The sequence below is a fragment of the Cavia porcellus genome, unplaced genomic scaffold (assembly GCF_034190915.1).
Source record: "Cavia porcellus strain 051 isolate PalLab524CR breed Dunkin Hartley unplaced genomic scaffold, mCavPor4.1 scaffold_17, whole genome shotgun sequence".
Taxonomy (NCBI): Eukaryota; Metazoa; Chordata; class Mammalia; order Rodentia; family Caviidae; genus Cavia; species Cavia porcellus.
The window spans coordinates 13090149-13104609 of NW_026947500.1; the positions used below are offsets into that span (position 1 = coordinate 13090149).

General features: G+C 36.9%; 1 protein-coding gene across 6 annotated transcripts in view; it reads left to right on the forward strand.

Annotated features, from left to right (window-relative positions):
• Fxr1 (FMR1 autosomal homolog 1) overlaps positions 1–14461 on the forward strand; it is a 64226-nt gene that overhangs the window by 21334 nt on the left and 28431 nt on the right. For all 6 annotated transcript variants that reach the window (XM_013150149.3, XM_013150150.3, XM_005002691.4 and 3 more), the window contains exons 4-6: positions 13492–13563; positions 13924–14072; positions 14280–14373. In XM_013150149.3, coding sequence (XP_013005603.1) covers positions 13492–13563; positions 13924–14072; positions 14280–14373 — 315 coding nt within the window. The remainder of the gene's footprint in view (positions 1–13491; positions 13564–13923; positions 14073–14279; positions 14374–14461) is intronic.

Consider the following 14461-nt stretch of genomic DNA (forward strand, 5'->3'; position numbering starts at 1 on the left):
ACTATGCTATGAAGAAGGATAAACTTGAGGCATTTGTAGATCAGTGGGCTAGACATTTCTGAACAGTTTTATCTGCCAGTTGCGTGTGTGTGTGTGTGTGTGTGTGTGTGTGTGTGTGTGTGTGAGAGAGAGAGAGAGAGAGAGAGAGAGAGAAAGAAAGGCAGGATCTCATTATGTAGTGCAGGATGGCTTTGAACTTGTTTCTGTACCCCAGGCTGGCCTCAGACTCTTAGTGATCCTCCTGCCTCAGCCTCCTATGCTGGGATTATAGGCATGTGCCACCATGGATGGTCTCATTTTTCTTCAGTGTAAGGTTTTGAGTCTCTTAATTCTCATACTAGGAAACTAAATAGTTTCATTACTTTTTTTTGTCAGTATAACAAAAAGACCTTGATTTAATTTCAAAATTCATTTCTTTTATTAACATTTTCATTTTATTAAGAGTCACATCAGGCAAGGAAATGGCTTGGGTTCAGAAATGTTCTAGAATTAGAAATGCGTGGAGGCCAATTTTGTTAGTAGTGCTTTTTATACTTTGTGTTGTCCTTGCTCAGACACTTTATTATGAGTCTCCTATTTATGGAAAAACTGTCTACTGATAGGCTGAATATGTTACAGTGCTCTTTTCCGAGTCGTTGAACAGGAATGTTCAGCATTGTTCCTGTACCATCTATGTGGCCTGCCTCCCAATTTATGAACTAAAGATTGTTGTGACTGTTTATTAGTGTTTTGTGATCCAGCCCTGATAAGTTTTTCTCTGCAGTTTGGTAAATCGTCATCAAAATTGGAGATCCTATTGTGTTGGAAAATTTAAGGAAAAAGTTTTAAGGTTAATAAAGATGTATTTGTGTATGAGCGTGTGTGTTGTTTTGCTATTATTATCTGAATGATCTTTAGAAATTCTGGTTGTTCATACTTAATTTTTTGAATCGGCAATTTTTTGACTGAACGCTCTCCTCCTACCCTTTTTTCCCACTGCTTTTTTGGTGATCTTGGGCATTGAACCCAAATATCTGAGCATCCCTATCCTTTTTAATTTTAAATTATGGAACAAGATCTCACTCTGTTGCCCAGACTGGAATCAAACTTGTGATTCTCCTCCCTCTCAGCCTTTCAGAGTGCTGGGACTGAAGTTCTCTATCCTTTATTCAAAGTAATAAAGATTAATAAGAAATACAGAACTACACAAACCAAAAAATCTCCACTCATCCCAGGTTAAATCTCATGTACTACAGTGTCTTCAGTTTTCTTTGCATTAGTAAAAAATGTGTATATATTAAGTTGCAGTTGGAGTCATATGTATGTATATATATGATTTTTGTTTTCATTTAATTGGGTTGTCAAAGATAATTTTCAAATATGCTCATATTGTTTACTTCATTCTAACTACTCTATAAAATTCCTTGATTTGCATGTGTTATAAATTGAAAGATATTAGCAGATGGGCGTGATTGTGCACACCTGTCATCTCAACACTGGGAGGCTGAGGCAAGAGTACACAGTGAGTGAGCTTATCTTGGGCAGTATACTGTGTCTCAAAATTAATAATAATGAAGGATGGGAGTGTAGTGTAGTAAGAAGGCCTCGGGTACTCCCCTGTTGAAAAAGAAGTTAGTGGATATTTTTGCTGTTAAAACAGAACCATCATAGTTAATGTTTTTATTTTAAATTTTCCAGTGGTATGGATTATAAGACCTTCAGTTGCTGAATCAAAAGACATGTGTATTTTAAGATCTTGATAGTAGGCTAGGGATAGAACTCACTTCTAGTATGCTTGCCTAGCATGCATGAGGCTCTGTGTTTGATGACCAGTACCTCTAAGGCACCCCAAAATGTGATAGTACAGAAATATACCACCTTACCTTTCTTTTTTTTTTTTTTTTTTTGTTTATTTAAAGAAAAGGAAACGGAAAAAAAAAAAATACATGGAGATTAAAAAAAAAAGGGTAGAAATAATACTAAATTACAGACAAACAAAAGGTAAGAAATTGCCAGTTGATAAGTTACAAATTGTCTTCTTCGAAATGGCTGTTCAGGTTATAGAATTAAAGTATTTAGAATGACATTCAAAAAAGTGACCCTACAAACCATTCTGCTCTATGGCCGAACAAAAGCTCCGTAATATGATTATCAGTTCCACCTATTTGTTTTACATCTCTAAGAGGATAAGGTTAACCATATCAAAACAGAACAGAACATTTTTAAAAAAAAAAATAAAAAACAATTTAAAGAAATACAGATTTCAAAGCAAGTCCACTGGAGATCTACCTTATCTAACTGTCTCTAGCTTCTTACAAATAGTTGTCCCTAACTTCACCCACTTTCTATACTTATTGCATATTATAGAACTAATCAAATCATTACAGGATGATGGAGTCTTTTTAGGTCCTCAAGTTCCAAATTAGGGAAGACATTACCAACTACCATCGCATCTCTCATTCTCTTTGTGATAGCCGTCCCCATCTCTGCATATGCTGAAGTTGAGCTAAAGAAACCAGTCCAGAGTCATTTTAATCAGCAAGCAATAGATTGCTAGAATTTATATTATAATGCTACAAAATAAGCCTCGGGTTTTTCAGGTCTCTTCCTCAGAGTATTTGTTCCTATCCTCTCTGTATTATAGGGAAAACCAAGTCATAACAAGACAGCGAAACAATTTCCTAGATAAACATGCAATGGATAAGACTTATAAAACTATAATATAAATGATCTTCCGTAGCTACTATGTTTTCTCTTGTTATTTTCAATAGATTTGTCGACAACACTGGCTTATTATAGTTAAATATACTATCACCTATTTTTATAAAAACTTATCTTTGACTGCATTGTAGTATTTGAGAGCTGTTACTGATTCATACCAGTATGGATATCCTTTACATCCTGTCATGCTCAGAGTAGTTTCCTCTACTTTTAGGGTTGATTCTAACACGCATACCGATTTCAAATAGGATCAGTCAAGGCCAACCAATAGTCTTATGATTCAGATACAATTAAGATCAGTCATAGTAAGACAATGTAAGTAATACAGGATTTCAGCTTAAGTCAATAGGAAAGTAAGGATAGTTACCATGGTATAACCTGCTATTTTTGGTTCTAGAGGTCTGTGTCCTCAAATCTGATATGAGTGGACAGACCAGAACAAATTTAATTCAATCTAAATATGGCACTAGGACTACTGTGTCTTTTAAATCGTTATACACCATTAGCAATGACCTCTGCTTTTTTTTTTAAATATAGTTTCAGAGCTGTCTCTACCAAAGACTAGCTTACCGTCTCTGCCTCATGTCTGCTACTCCACTTTTCTGCTATAATTTGTCCACCTTATTCCCTCATTCCATGGTCTGCCCCATACACTGAGGCCTCTCTGCCACTGTAGCTGTAATCCTGATATCTCTTCCTCTCTTTCTCTGTAATGTCCTTCAGCGCTCTCTGTAGGGTTGGATTGGTGGCCACGAACTCCCACAGTTCCTCCTTGTCTTGAAAGTATCTTATTTCTTCATTAATTTTTAGAGAGAGTTTTGACGGATATATGAACTTAGGTTGCATATTTTTTTCCTTCAGGACTTGGAATATTTCTCCCCACTCCCTTCTTGACTTAAGAGTTTGTGTTGATAAGTCTGCTGTTATTTTGATAGATTTCCCGTTATAGGTAACCTGCATCTTTTCTCTGGCTGCTTTTAATATTCTGTTTTTTTGGTGGATTTCTGGGATCTCGATTATTATATGCCTAGGCGTAGATCTGTTTTGGTTGTAGGTAGCTGGCGTTCTGTATGCTTCTTTTATCTGGATATCATTTCTTTTTGCTATACGTGGGAAATTTTGCTTTAATATCTCTGTGAATATTTTTTGTATTTCATTTTTGGATGTTCCTGCTTCCTCACTCACATTCTTTATTCTTAGGTTATGCATCTTTTTATCATCTTCCAGTTTTAGAATTGCTTCTTTCTGGTTCCTTGTTATTTTTAAGAGGCTTTTTCTTTCACGTTCATAAGCCCTAAATCTCTCTTCAAGTTTCAGAAGGTTGTCTTTAGTTTCTGTCAAGGCATTTTGCCAATATTCAATGGAGTTTTTAGTTTCCTGATATTCTCTTTGGATCTGTTTCATGTATTCTAAGTTATGCTTAAATTCTTCTTCAGATGCTTCTCTTTCTTTTCTGATTTCCTCCGTTCTTCCATCTGTGTTCTCTTGGGCAGGGCTTGTCATTTCTTTAATTAATCTCTTTATATCTTGCCTCACTTGGATCAGGAGTACATCTTTAAATTCCTCTATGAGATCATGTAAATACTTTTTAATTTCGGCTGATGCTGTGTCGAGCAATGGATGGTTACTGTGTTTGTTCTCTTTAGTGTTTAGTTCTCTTGGGTTTAATTTCTCCTGTTGAACAGCTGGAGATTTTTTTTTTATTTTTATCTCTTGTCATGTTTCTGGTATCTTTCAGACTGTCCTGGAGTTCTCTGGCCCTCTCCGAATTGCTTAGGGCCTTTCAGAAGCGTGCTGGCTTGAGTTTTTGCTGTCCTCCCCAATTTGCTGTTATCTGGGGTAGGCTGGGATGCAGGGGCGGTACAGTCTAGTCTCTAGCCTCTGTGTCAGTTAGTTCATAAATTAGGCTGTACCTTCTGGTTGTCACTGAGTTGTGACCATTCTGCATCCGCCCATTGGGCCCCAAGCAGAGGCCTGGTCTAGCCCCAGTAGCTCTTGCCAGTTCTCCCTGAATCAGAAGCAGCTGGGTAATGGCACAGGATTCTGCCCAGGTCCCAGCCGTTCTCTTCCAAACCTCTCTGTGATAGGAGAACCAGAAAAGCAGATCTGCCCAAAACCAAGATGGCTCCCACTAAGTTCTCCGTGCGGAGCTGAAGCCAGCAAGCAATCAGACTCTGCCAGGACTCAAGATGTCTTCCACCAGCCCTCCCTACAGGGGGTCCTGGTGATGTTACCAAGCTGCGGTTTCTGTCGCCAGGCTAATATGTCTGCACCAGATTCTGTGTTATTGATTTCCCCGTGGTGGCGGGCCAGCTGTTCTCTGGTCAAACCCAGCAACCGCGGGGTTTTCTGTACTCACCAGAGTCCGGTGCAAGTCCCCGCTCCGGGACCGCCACACACCAAGCCGTCCACTTTTCCCCCACTCGTGGCTCAGCGCTGACCGGTCAGATTTCTGTGCGTCGTTTAGATTCGAAACGCCAGAGCTCTGTACATCTGCTCTGGTGCAGCGGTGCAGAACTGGCTGCCACCTGGAGTCTCGATCTGGGTCTCAGTTTCCGCAGTCCCCAAAAGCAACTCAGCTTTTCGTGCTGGGTCCACGAGTCTGTTCGTTGATTTAAGGGCGCGGGATTTGCAGCCTCCGGTCTCAGCACGACTTTAAATCCTCCAGCTGTACCGTCTTGGTTAATAAGAATCGCTATCGATTTGTCTGGTCCTCTCCATGCTGTCTTTTTTTTTTAGCTTTGAGTTTGAATTCTCTGGAGAGATTCTTCGCTCGATCCCCTAGCTCGCCGCCATTTTCAGACCTTCACCACCTTACCTTTCAAAAATGCCTCTCGAGCTGGATGTGGTGGTGCATGCATATAATGCCAGCACCCAGGAGACTGAAGCAGGGGGTTCACTGAATTCAAGATGAACCTGAACTGCACTGTGAAATCCTGTCTCAAAAAGACCAAAAAAAAAAAAAAAAAACAAGAATGCTGGTTGAAATGATTACTTCATAATTTTGTGACACAAAAATACCTGTTCTATATAAATGGACCCATGCACTTATTACCAGTTTGTAAATTACTTTACATTTTTCTTCTCATTAGTATGTGTTTGCAGTGCATAATGGTGACATTTATTGTGGGGAGTTGGTACTTGTACATAACACATCCCTTTCTGTCCCTTCTCCAACTCTTGCAGTTTGTAAAGTTTTGTAAATCTCGTATAAAAGAGTATGTCTTCTGAATTGTTTGATTAGCAATGTCATGAAGAGCCTTTTTAAATTAGTCTCTTGTTTTGCAACCGTGTTTCCTTGGTTATAGGATGAGTAGAAGACTTTGAAAAAATGAACCTTGGTCCAAAAATCCTTCCACTTGAAGATGGGGAAAGTGACTGATTTGGCTGTTAGTATTACATTTAAAATAAAAATGGTCTGAAGCAGCTTTCTGTTGAGTTCATTAGGTATTGTTTTAAGTTGAAGATACAAAATTTCTATTTTTCTAAGTGAGGAGTGGTTGAATGTTGACGATTTCATACAGTTTATCTTCAGATTTTATTGAGTCAAAAAATGTATTGGCCACTGGAATATTGGATACACCCTTGTAGCCAGCTTGACATGAATGAAACTAAAGCACATAATTTAGCATTGTAGTCTAGTAGCGGCATCAAGAAAGTTTTATATGATTTATAGTGGAAAGTTGACTTTGAAAAGGTCTAGATGGATATAGTGGCACATCTATATCCCAGCTCTTTGGGAGGCTGAATTAGGAAAACCATAATTTCAAAGCCATCCTGACCAACTTAGTGAGACCTTGTCTCAAAATAAAGCAGGTCTGATGTGGATGTAGCGCAGCAGTAGAGCACCCCTGGCTTTAGTATTCTGAGCCATTTCAAAGGCTGTAGAAATTTCCCACACCACCAAGTGATTTTCATGTTCTTCCTCCTTTTTGCTGTGGAAGTCTGCCTTGTTTAGCAATAACGTACTATACACAGGTATATATTACATTGTAAGCCTAACATCTTATGTAATTTATAGGTAATTTATTTTATTTTGGAACTAGTCTGGCTGACTTGAAATCCCTATGTAGTCTAGATTGACCTTATGTTTGTGATTCTCTTGTCTTAGTCTCGAGTGTTCAGAATCCAGGCACATACTGTCAGGCCAGGCTGATAAGTACTTATAAAATTTTCTGAGTTGTCTTTGCATATATCAAACTTCAGAAAATTGTTTCTGAATTGGCAAGGAAAGGTTTAGTATCAGTAGTTGAGTTAAGCCAGTTGAGGTTTAAAGACCTATTTTATAATCTTAGCTACTTGGGAGGTTGAAGTTGGAGGTTTTTAAGTTAGGGGACAGTTTGAACAATTTAGTCAGACTGTCTCAGAGCTTGGAATGTAGTTTAATGATAAGATACTTGCCTTGCACACATGAGTACCTTTGGTTATTCAGTCCTTAGAACACTCTGCCATTGAAATAATTGGTAAATTACTGTTTTGTGACATGCTTTTTCATTTCCAGATTTGTGGCAGATTGTCAGGCATTATGTTGTAAACCTATGTATTTCCATTAAAACTTTGGAAATGGTATCATCTTTAGAACAATTGTATAAAGAAAGGAAAAATGGATTTAAAATAGGATACTACCTTCCTTGAACTTTAAAAATTATTACTGTTTTTAAAGCAAAACAGATGTATGTTTATGTGTGGTATACCTCCGGAAGTTAGGGAGCGTGATTTTTGTAGCCTATCTAAACTTGTTTGCTCTCTACTTAGACTCAGTCTTTTTTATAATACCAAATCCATTGTTAATCTCACTGTTTAGGAAATGTTCACACAAGAGGTGAGTATATTCTTCATTAGTTTCTCTTTTGTGGGAAGAGTTAGTTACTGAAACTTAATAAAGTTAGGATGAAACTTACTTGTTAAAGCATTAAGCGTAATATAAATGAGGTAATACTATTGTGTAGGTAGGGAAATCACATTTGTGAATTCTGTATGTTCAGCTAGCTTTTTCTAATGTGCACTTTCTAGTTCTTGCAAATTACTGTATTACAAAAATAAAAAGGCATAGTAGTCAGTAAAAGTGTCTCATTTTGAACAACCATTTAATTTAATGGTGATATTTTTTTCTTTAAAAAAAAAACTGGATATAGTGGGGCTGGGGATATAGCTCAGTGGCACAAGCACCAGCCTGGTGGGTGTAAGCCTGAGTTAGACCCTGATACCAAAAAAACAAAACAAAACAAAAACAAGCCCCCTCAAATAAATGGACATAGTTGCTGAAAACTGGTAAAACTGTGTACAGTGTTCATATTTATTTGGTTGTTACTTGAAAGATGCAATTGAGCATTACAAACTTGAATGAAAAATTTAGGATCCAGATTAGAATTCTGTTTCATTACTTGGTTATGTGCTTGAATTTAGAGATCATTTTTTTCTTTTTCTTTTTTTTTTTTTTTTTTTTGGTCTTTTTGAGACAGGGTCTCGCTATGCAGTTCAGGCTGGCCTTGAGCTCATTGTGTAGCCCAGGCTGGTCTGGAACTTGCAATGACCCTCCTGCCTCAGCCTCCCGAGTGCTGGGATTACAGGTGTGAGCCACCATGCCCAGCTTAGAGATAATTTTTAATAACAGTTTGACTTGAGATCATTTGGTGGAAAGAATCTTGAAATTGACTATTGAAATTTGGTTCTTCCTATTATAACCCTTACCATGAAACATGGTAATACAGTATTTAATCTGAACAGTACTATATTTTTGGGATTCCCATTATCGTTGTTTAATGTGTCCTGCATTTTGAACTCTTTGGATTTGAGGATACTTCATGCCATTAGGCACATCAAGACCATTGCTTTTATGGTTTAGTTTGGAAAGTTAAGTAAAATGTGAAAAATTTCTTCTCTTTTGACATTCATAAATGAATTCCATATATATATTTAGCATTTTAGACATAGTATGCAGGGTACAGTTTTTAATTCTGGATTGTTAAGGTAGTTTTTAAAAATGTATGATACACTATATTTGAAAAATTTAGCCTCTTTATAGTGTGTGTGTGTTTGTTTGTTTGTTTGAGACAGGGTCTCTCTCCTGCCTCAGCCTCCCAAGTGCTGGGATTACAGGTGTGCACCACCATGCCCAGTTGTTCATTCATAGTGTTTTGATTTCGAAAGGTTCAGAAATTTAGATTTAGTTGCCTTAGTTAGACTGGTTTCATCTTCAGCAGTGGAGTTAGGAATGTAGCTTACAGAAATAGATACCAGGCATAAAATTGAATCAAGGAGTTTTGGTTTTATTTTCTTTTGGTTGTTCTGGAGATGTAACACAAGGTTGTCTTCCCACTGAACCTTCCAACCCTGTGAATCTTACTTTTCAATATTCATTGACAAATAAAGCTTTTAGGCAGTAGAGGATAGTATTTTCTTTCTTGTAAACAAGCTACATACAAATGAAGATTCCCAAAAGACTTTTTTTTTTTTTTGATGAAATTGAATTGATAAAATAGAACAAAAGGTTTAGGTAGTTTCAGAGTTTCTTTAAAGCTAATCGAGGTCACTGTGTCCAGCTATTGAAAGGGTAATGATAATGTTCAACTTTCAGCAATTTTAATCATATTTTAACTGCAACAAATTCAACTTTTATTCTGTATTTTCTTGATGTTGATGATGTATAAATCTTACATGAGTATAGTTCTCTAAATATAACCACTCATCAGCTGTCATACATGATTGTAGAACATATACTTCTTATTAAATACTGGTAATCAAATACATGTCTGAAAAAGATCTGTTGTTACTCTCGTTTCCATTAGAAGTAGATCATCAGAATACATTACTTGAAAAATATTTTGGAACTCTAGATGGGCTCTAATTTTATTAAAAAGCAGCCAACTTCATTATACTTGTGGTTTTTAAAAAATAATTAAGTATTTTTGTATATAATCAATTGGATTGACTAATCTATTGGAGATTGCGTGTCTCTGTGTCTTTCTATCTCTGTTTTTCTTTCTTTCTCCACTCCTCCCCGCTATTTTGTTGTTGAGAGAGTCTCACTATGTTGCCCAGGCTGGCCTCCAACTCACAGTGATCCTCCTGCCTCAACCTCCTGAGTGTAGGGATTACAGGTGTGTGCCACCATGCCTGGCTATATTTCATTATTGTATGTCTTTTCTAGTCAGTTTTATAGACTATGCATTGCAGTTTTCCATTTACATTGTAACTTTTGATGCATAAATATGGTAAAAGATACACAGTATCATGTCCTTCCAGGTTCTTTTGAAAGGATTTTACATGATGTTCCAATAGAGTGATGAGTGAATGAGGGTATTATCTGTCTTTTTCTTCTTAGAAATATAGGATGTTGTCATCTGAAGACTTCATAGTATGAAATACTGCTTTGTAATTTCAAGTTTAGCAGTCAGATCTAAAGTGCTGCTCTCATCTCTGATTCCTCTAATAATCAGTAGCCTTTCCACTATAAATTTTCTTCTTTGTAATTTTAAGTGGAAAATAACAGATTCCAAAATCTTTACTCATAAGAAACAGCCAAAAGCATGCATTAAAAATATGAATTCAGTGTTTTTTGTGCTTTTTTTTTATTTAAAAAGAAATGGAATACTTCAGATTATGTAGTAAGGAATTTGTAGGATGATATAGAAATGATTATTCATTTCATTGTGATTTTTCTAGGTGATGCCATCATTCTTTAATTTAGTCATCTGAAACAGGTAGCTCAGCATAACCCATGGATGATAATAAATAAGTAAATATTTCAAGATACAGAAGAAACAGTATCACTATGTTAATTCACTGTAGAATTAAAAGGATAGGTTTTATTCTAAGTAAATTTTCTTTAGAAGATCTCTAAGAAGGAACAAAAAGGATGGAATACTGAACAGTTAGTTGGATCTGCTCATAAAAGAAAAATGTTAAAATCGAATCCACTATTGGGAGATTGGCTTTTATGGTTGGGTCTTTTTTTTTCCCAAACCATGTTACACAGTAAAGTTTATCCTTAGGTTTTGTTAAACTCTTACAGTATCCCCACAGTTTGAAGATGATGCCTTTCAGATCTTTTTTTTTTTTGCTAATTCTGATTTTTTAATATGATGTCTTGCTATGTTAGCCGGACTAATGGTCTTGAATGATCCTCCTGCCTTAGTCACTTGAGTTTATAGGACAGCAGATGTATACTGCTACACTTACCTGTACATGAACTTGGTGGAAGCTTCAGCCTTTCCAAAATTAGTTGTTAGCGTATATTTTGCATCATCACTGTTGACCTTCACCCTTGGATTTTCATGGTTCCCCCGGATAGGAGTTTTATATTTGCTTTGGTTATTTTTTCATTGCTGTGGTAAAATACCTAGTATCCACAAGTTAAGAGAGGAAAGGTTTATTTGGTTTATAGTTTGTAGAGGTTTCAGTTCATAGTTGGCCTGTTCCAAAGTAGGGTGGCATGGCAGATGGGCATTGCAGAGGAGAAGGAGCTGATGGCAGGCAGGCAGCAAAGCAGTGGCCAGGAAGCAAACAGCCAGCCCAGTAACTATAGTCCTCTTTCTGTTCCTTACATTTTATCTGACTACCCACTCATAGGGTGGGTAGCACTCATACCCAGGGTGGGATATCCTAGCATTGCATCTTAAGTCCATTTCAGCTAGCATCCTTAACAGTAGCATCACACACACTAGATCTAGCCACCTCGGGAAAACTCCACCCATTCCACATACATGGATATATGGGGGAAATCTAGATACAAATGGTAACATTAGTCAAGATTTTTGTAGAGGCCCTTTGTTGTTTCTTCTGTATATTTTCAGTAGACAGAAGGGACAACCCCTGTCTTGTGTATTGAAAATGTTAAAGCTGCTGAGCTATGTAATGCTTGCCTGTGATTCCAACTGCTTGAGTGGCTGAGGCAGGAGGATCAAAAGTTTGAGGCCATTGAGGGCAAAGAGACTATCTTAATTAAAAACTTTTAAAGGGATTGGGGATGCAACCCAGTCAGTGGTAGAGAGCCCTCTGCCTTTCATCCCTACCACCTCAGAAACAAACAAAACAAGCCACTGTATCATCAGGAATGATAACTGCTAGCTCCCAGAGAAAACTTTTCTGATCCCTTATGTTAATAAAACTGATTCTTGACATAGGTGAATAATTCAAGATGGCCAGCCATAGTGGTGTACTCCTGTAATCCCAGCACTTTGGGAGGCTGGGGCAGGAGTATCATTGCAAGTTTGAGACCAGCCTGGGCTACAGTGTGAGCCCAAGGCCAACTTAAATTATGTAGTGAGACTGTCTCAAAAAGACCAAAAAAAAAAAAAAAAAAAAAAGTTTTAATGGATAGAAGGTTTTGGAAGATACTGGGTTGGAGTATGTGATAATGTGCATAGTCCCAGCAACTTCGGAGGGTGAAGTGGAAAGATTTGTTGAGTTTGAGACCAATCTGAGCAACATTGTAAAAACCTATTTCAAATCAGCAAAAACTTGTGGAACAAGATTCTTGGGTATATTGATTGATAAATATGTTTGTATTTTTTAATACTAAACAGTTCTTATAAATTTGATTTTGGTTCTTTAGCAATGATTCTAAATGTTATATTCTCACAATAATTTTAATATTTGGTGTATTGGGGCTGGGGATTTAGCTCATCGGCATAAGTGCCTGCCTTGCAAGCAGGCAGTTGTGAGTTCGATCCCTGGTACTGATAAAAACAAAAAAGACCAAAAAAAAAATTTTTTTTTGGTGTATTATTTTCTGAAAATGTACTGAGTGTGGTGGGACATAATTGTAACTGTAATCCTAGCCATTAGGAGGATGAGGCAGGAGAATTGAAAATTGGAGGCTAGCCTGAGTACCTTAGACCCTGTCAGAATAAAAATAACAAGGATGTAGCTCAGTGGTAGAGTGTTTGCCTCACTTGAGCAAAACCTGAGGGTCTGGCCTAGCACTGAGCAAAAAATAGAACAAACAAACAGTTCCTAATTTTGATGGTGTTTACAGAAACTGAGGGACGTATGTTATATATTATGAAAAACCAAAACAGAACAAAAAACTGCCTTATAAGAACATTTTCTTGAAAATACTATTTATTTGATAAAGCCTTATTAATGGGGAGTTAGATTTTCTTCGGGGGATAACTGGGACTTGAAGCCATATTTTATTTCTAATTTTAAGTAGAGGACTCGCTACATTGCCCAGACTAGGCTCCATTTTCCCCATCCTTCTGCTTTATTAGCTTCCCTGAGTGCTGAGAATACAGGTATTTACTACTGTGCCCACCTGGAAATTAGAGTTTCAAGAAGCCAAGCTATCCAAAGAGTGGTCAGCCACATTTTTAAGTTTGTACTACATTCTTAAACTTCACTTATGAACACTAATTAATTAATTTCTTCTGTTTCCGCCCTACCTCTCTCCTGGCTTCTCTTCACTCCCTCCCTCTGGGGATTTAACCCAAGCTTTTGTAGATACATCCTCAGTCCTTAAATTTTTATTTATACTTAGTTATTTGTGATACTGGGAATTGAACACAGGGGCTTCACACTGAGCTGTATCCCAGCCCTTTATATTTTGGTTTGAGATACTCTTGCTGTGTTGTTAAATTGCCCAAGATGGGCTAAAATTTGGATTCTGTTTTCTCAGCCTCCCAGAGTGTTGGGATTACAGGTGTGCACTTCCATGAGTGGCTCTTAATTAATGCACCAATTTTAATAATTTTGTGTTGAATTCAGTTACCTCTTGGATTTATAACAAGTAATTGACTATTTTAAAATCTTTTGGGATGAATAGATAAAGTCATTGTTCACGTTTTTCAGGTGTATTCAAGAGCAAATGACCAAGAACCATGTGGATGGTGGTTGGCTAAAGTTCGGATGATGAAAGGAGAAGTAAGTGATCTTGACAGTTGCTTTCTAAGGAAATGCAGCCCCATTAAGTGTTACTCCAACTCTCAGCTTTGTTTCAAAAAGCCTACCTCAGAAATAGTTAGTTGATCACACATTTCCAAAATTCATTAGACTATTGCTTTCCATTTGTGTTCTGCAATTACCAAAGCTGCTCTCTGAAGGTGTACGAGAAGAACTTAAACTTATTTTGGGCAAATATGATGACTGAAACTAAGCTTTGCTTAGTATCTGTGCCATAAGGAACCTATGTACCTATTAAGCTCAGCAAAGTAATTAGAACTTGATTTAAAGTTCGTTGCTTTTGTTTAGGTGGGACTTTTAAAATATTTTGGTGTTTTTTAGTTTTATGTCATTGAATATGCTGCTTGTGATGCCACTTACAATGAAATAGTCACATTTGAACGACTTCGGCCTGTCAATCAAAATAAAACTGTCAAAAAAAATACCTTCTTTAAATGCACAGTGGATGTTCCTGAGGATTTGAGAGAGGCGTGAGTAACTTTGTTTATTGTTGAATTACTTTATGAATTAGTGTTTTTTAGTACTACAGAACTTTCGTCTCTCCATCAATTGAAATCTCTAATAGAAAGTTTTTAATAAAGGTTTTAATGGAAGACGTCAAAGTGAAATTCTGACTTTGCATTAAGTCCTAAATTTAATGTTATCAAGGTCTTAACACTGGATTCATTTCTGTTTAGGTGTGCAAATGAAAATGCACATAAAGATTTTAAGAAAGCAGTAGGAGCATGCAGAATATTTTACCATCCAGAAACCACACAGCTAATGATACTGGTAAGATAACACCATAATTTAAGGTCTCTAACTAATGGCTTTTATGTAGATTTTGTAATCAGATAGTTCAAAAGATAAAAGCTTAAGA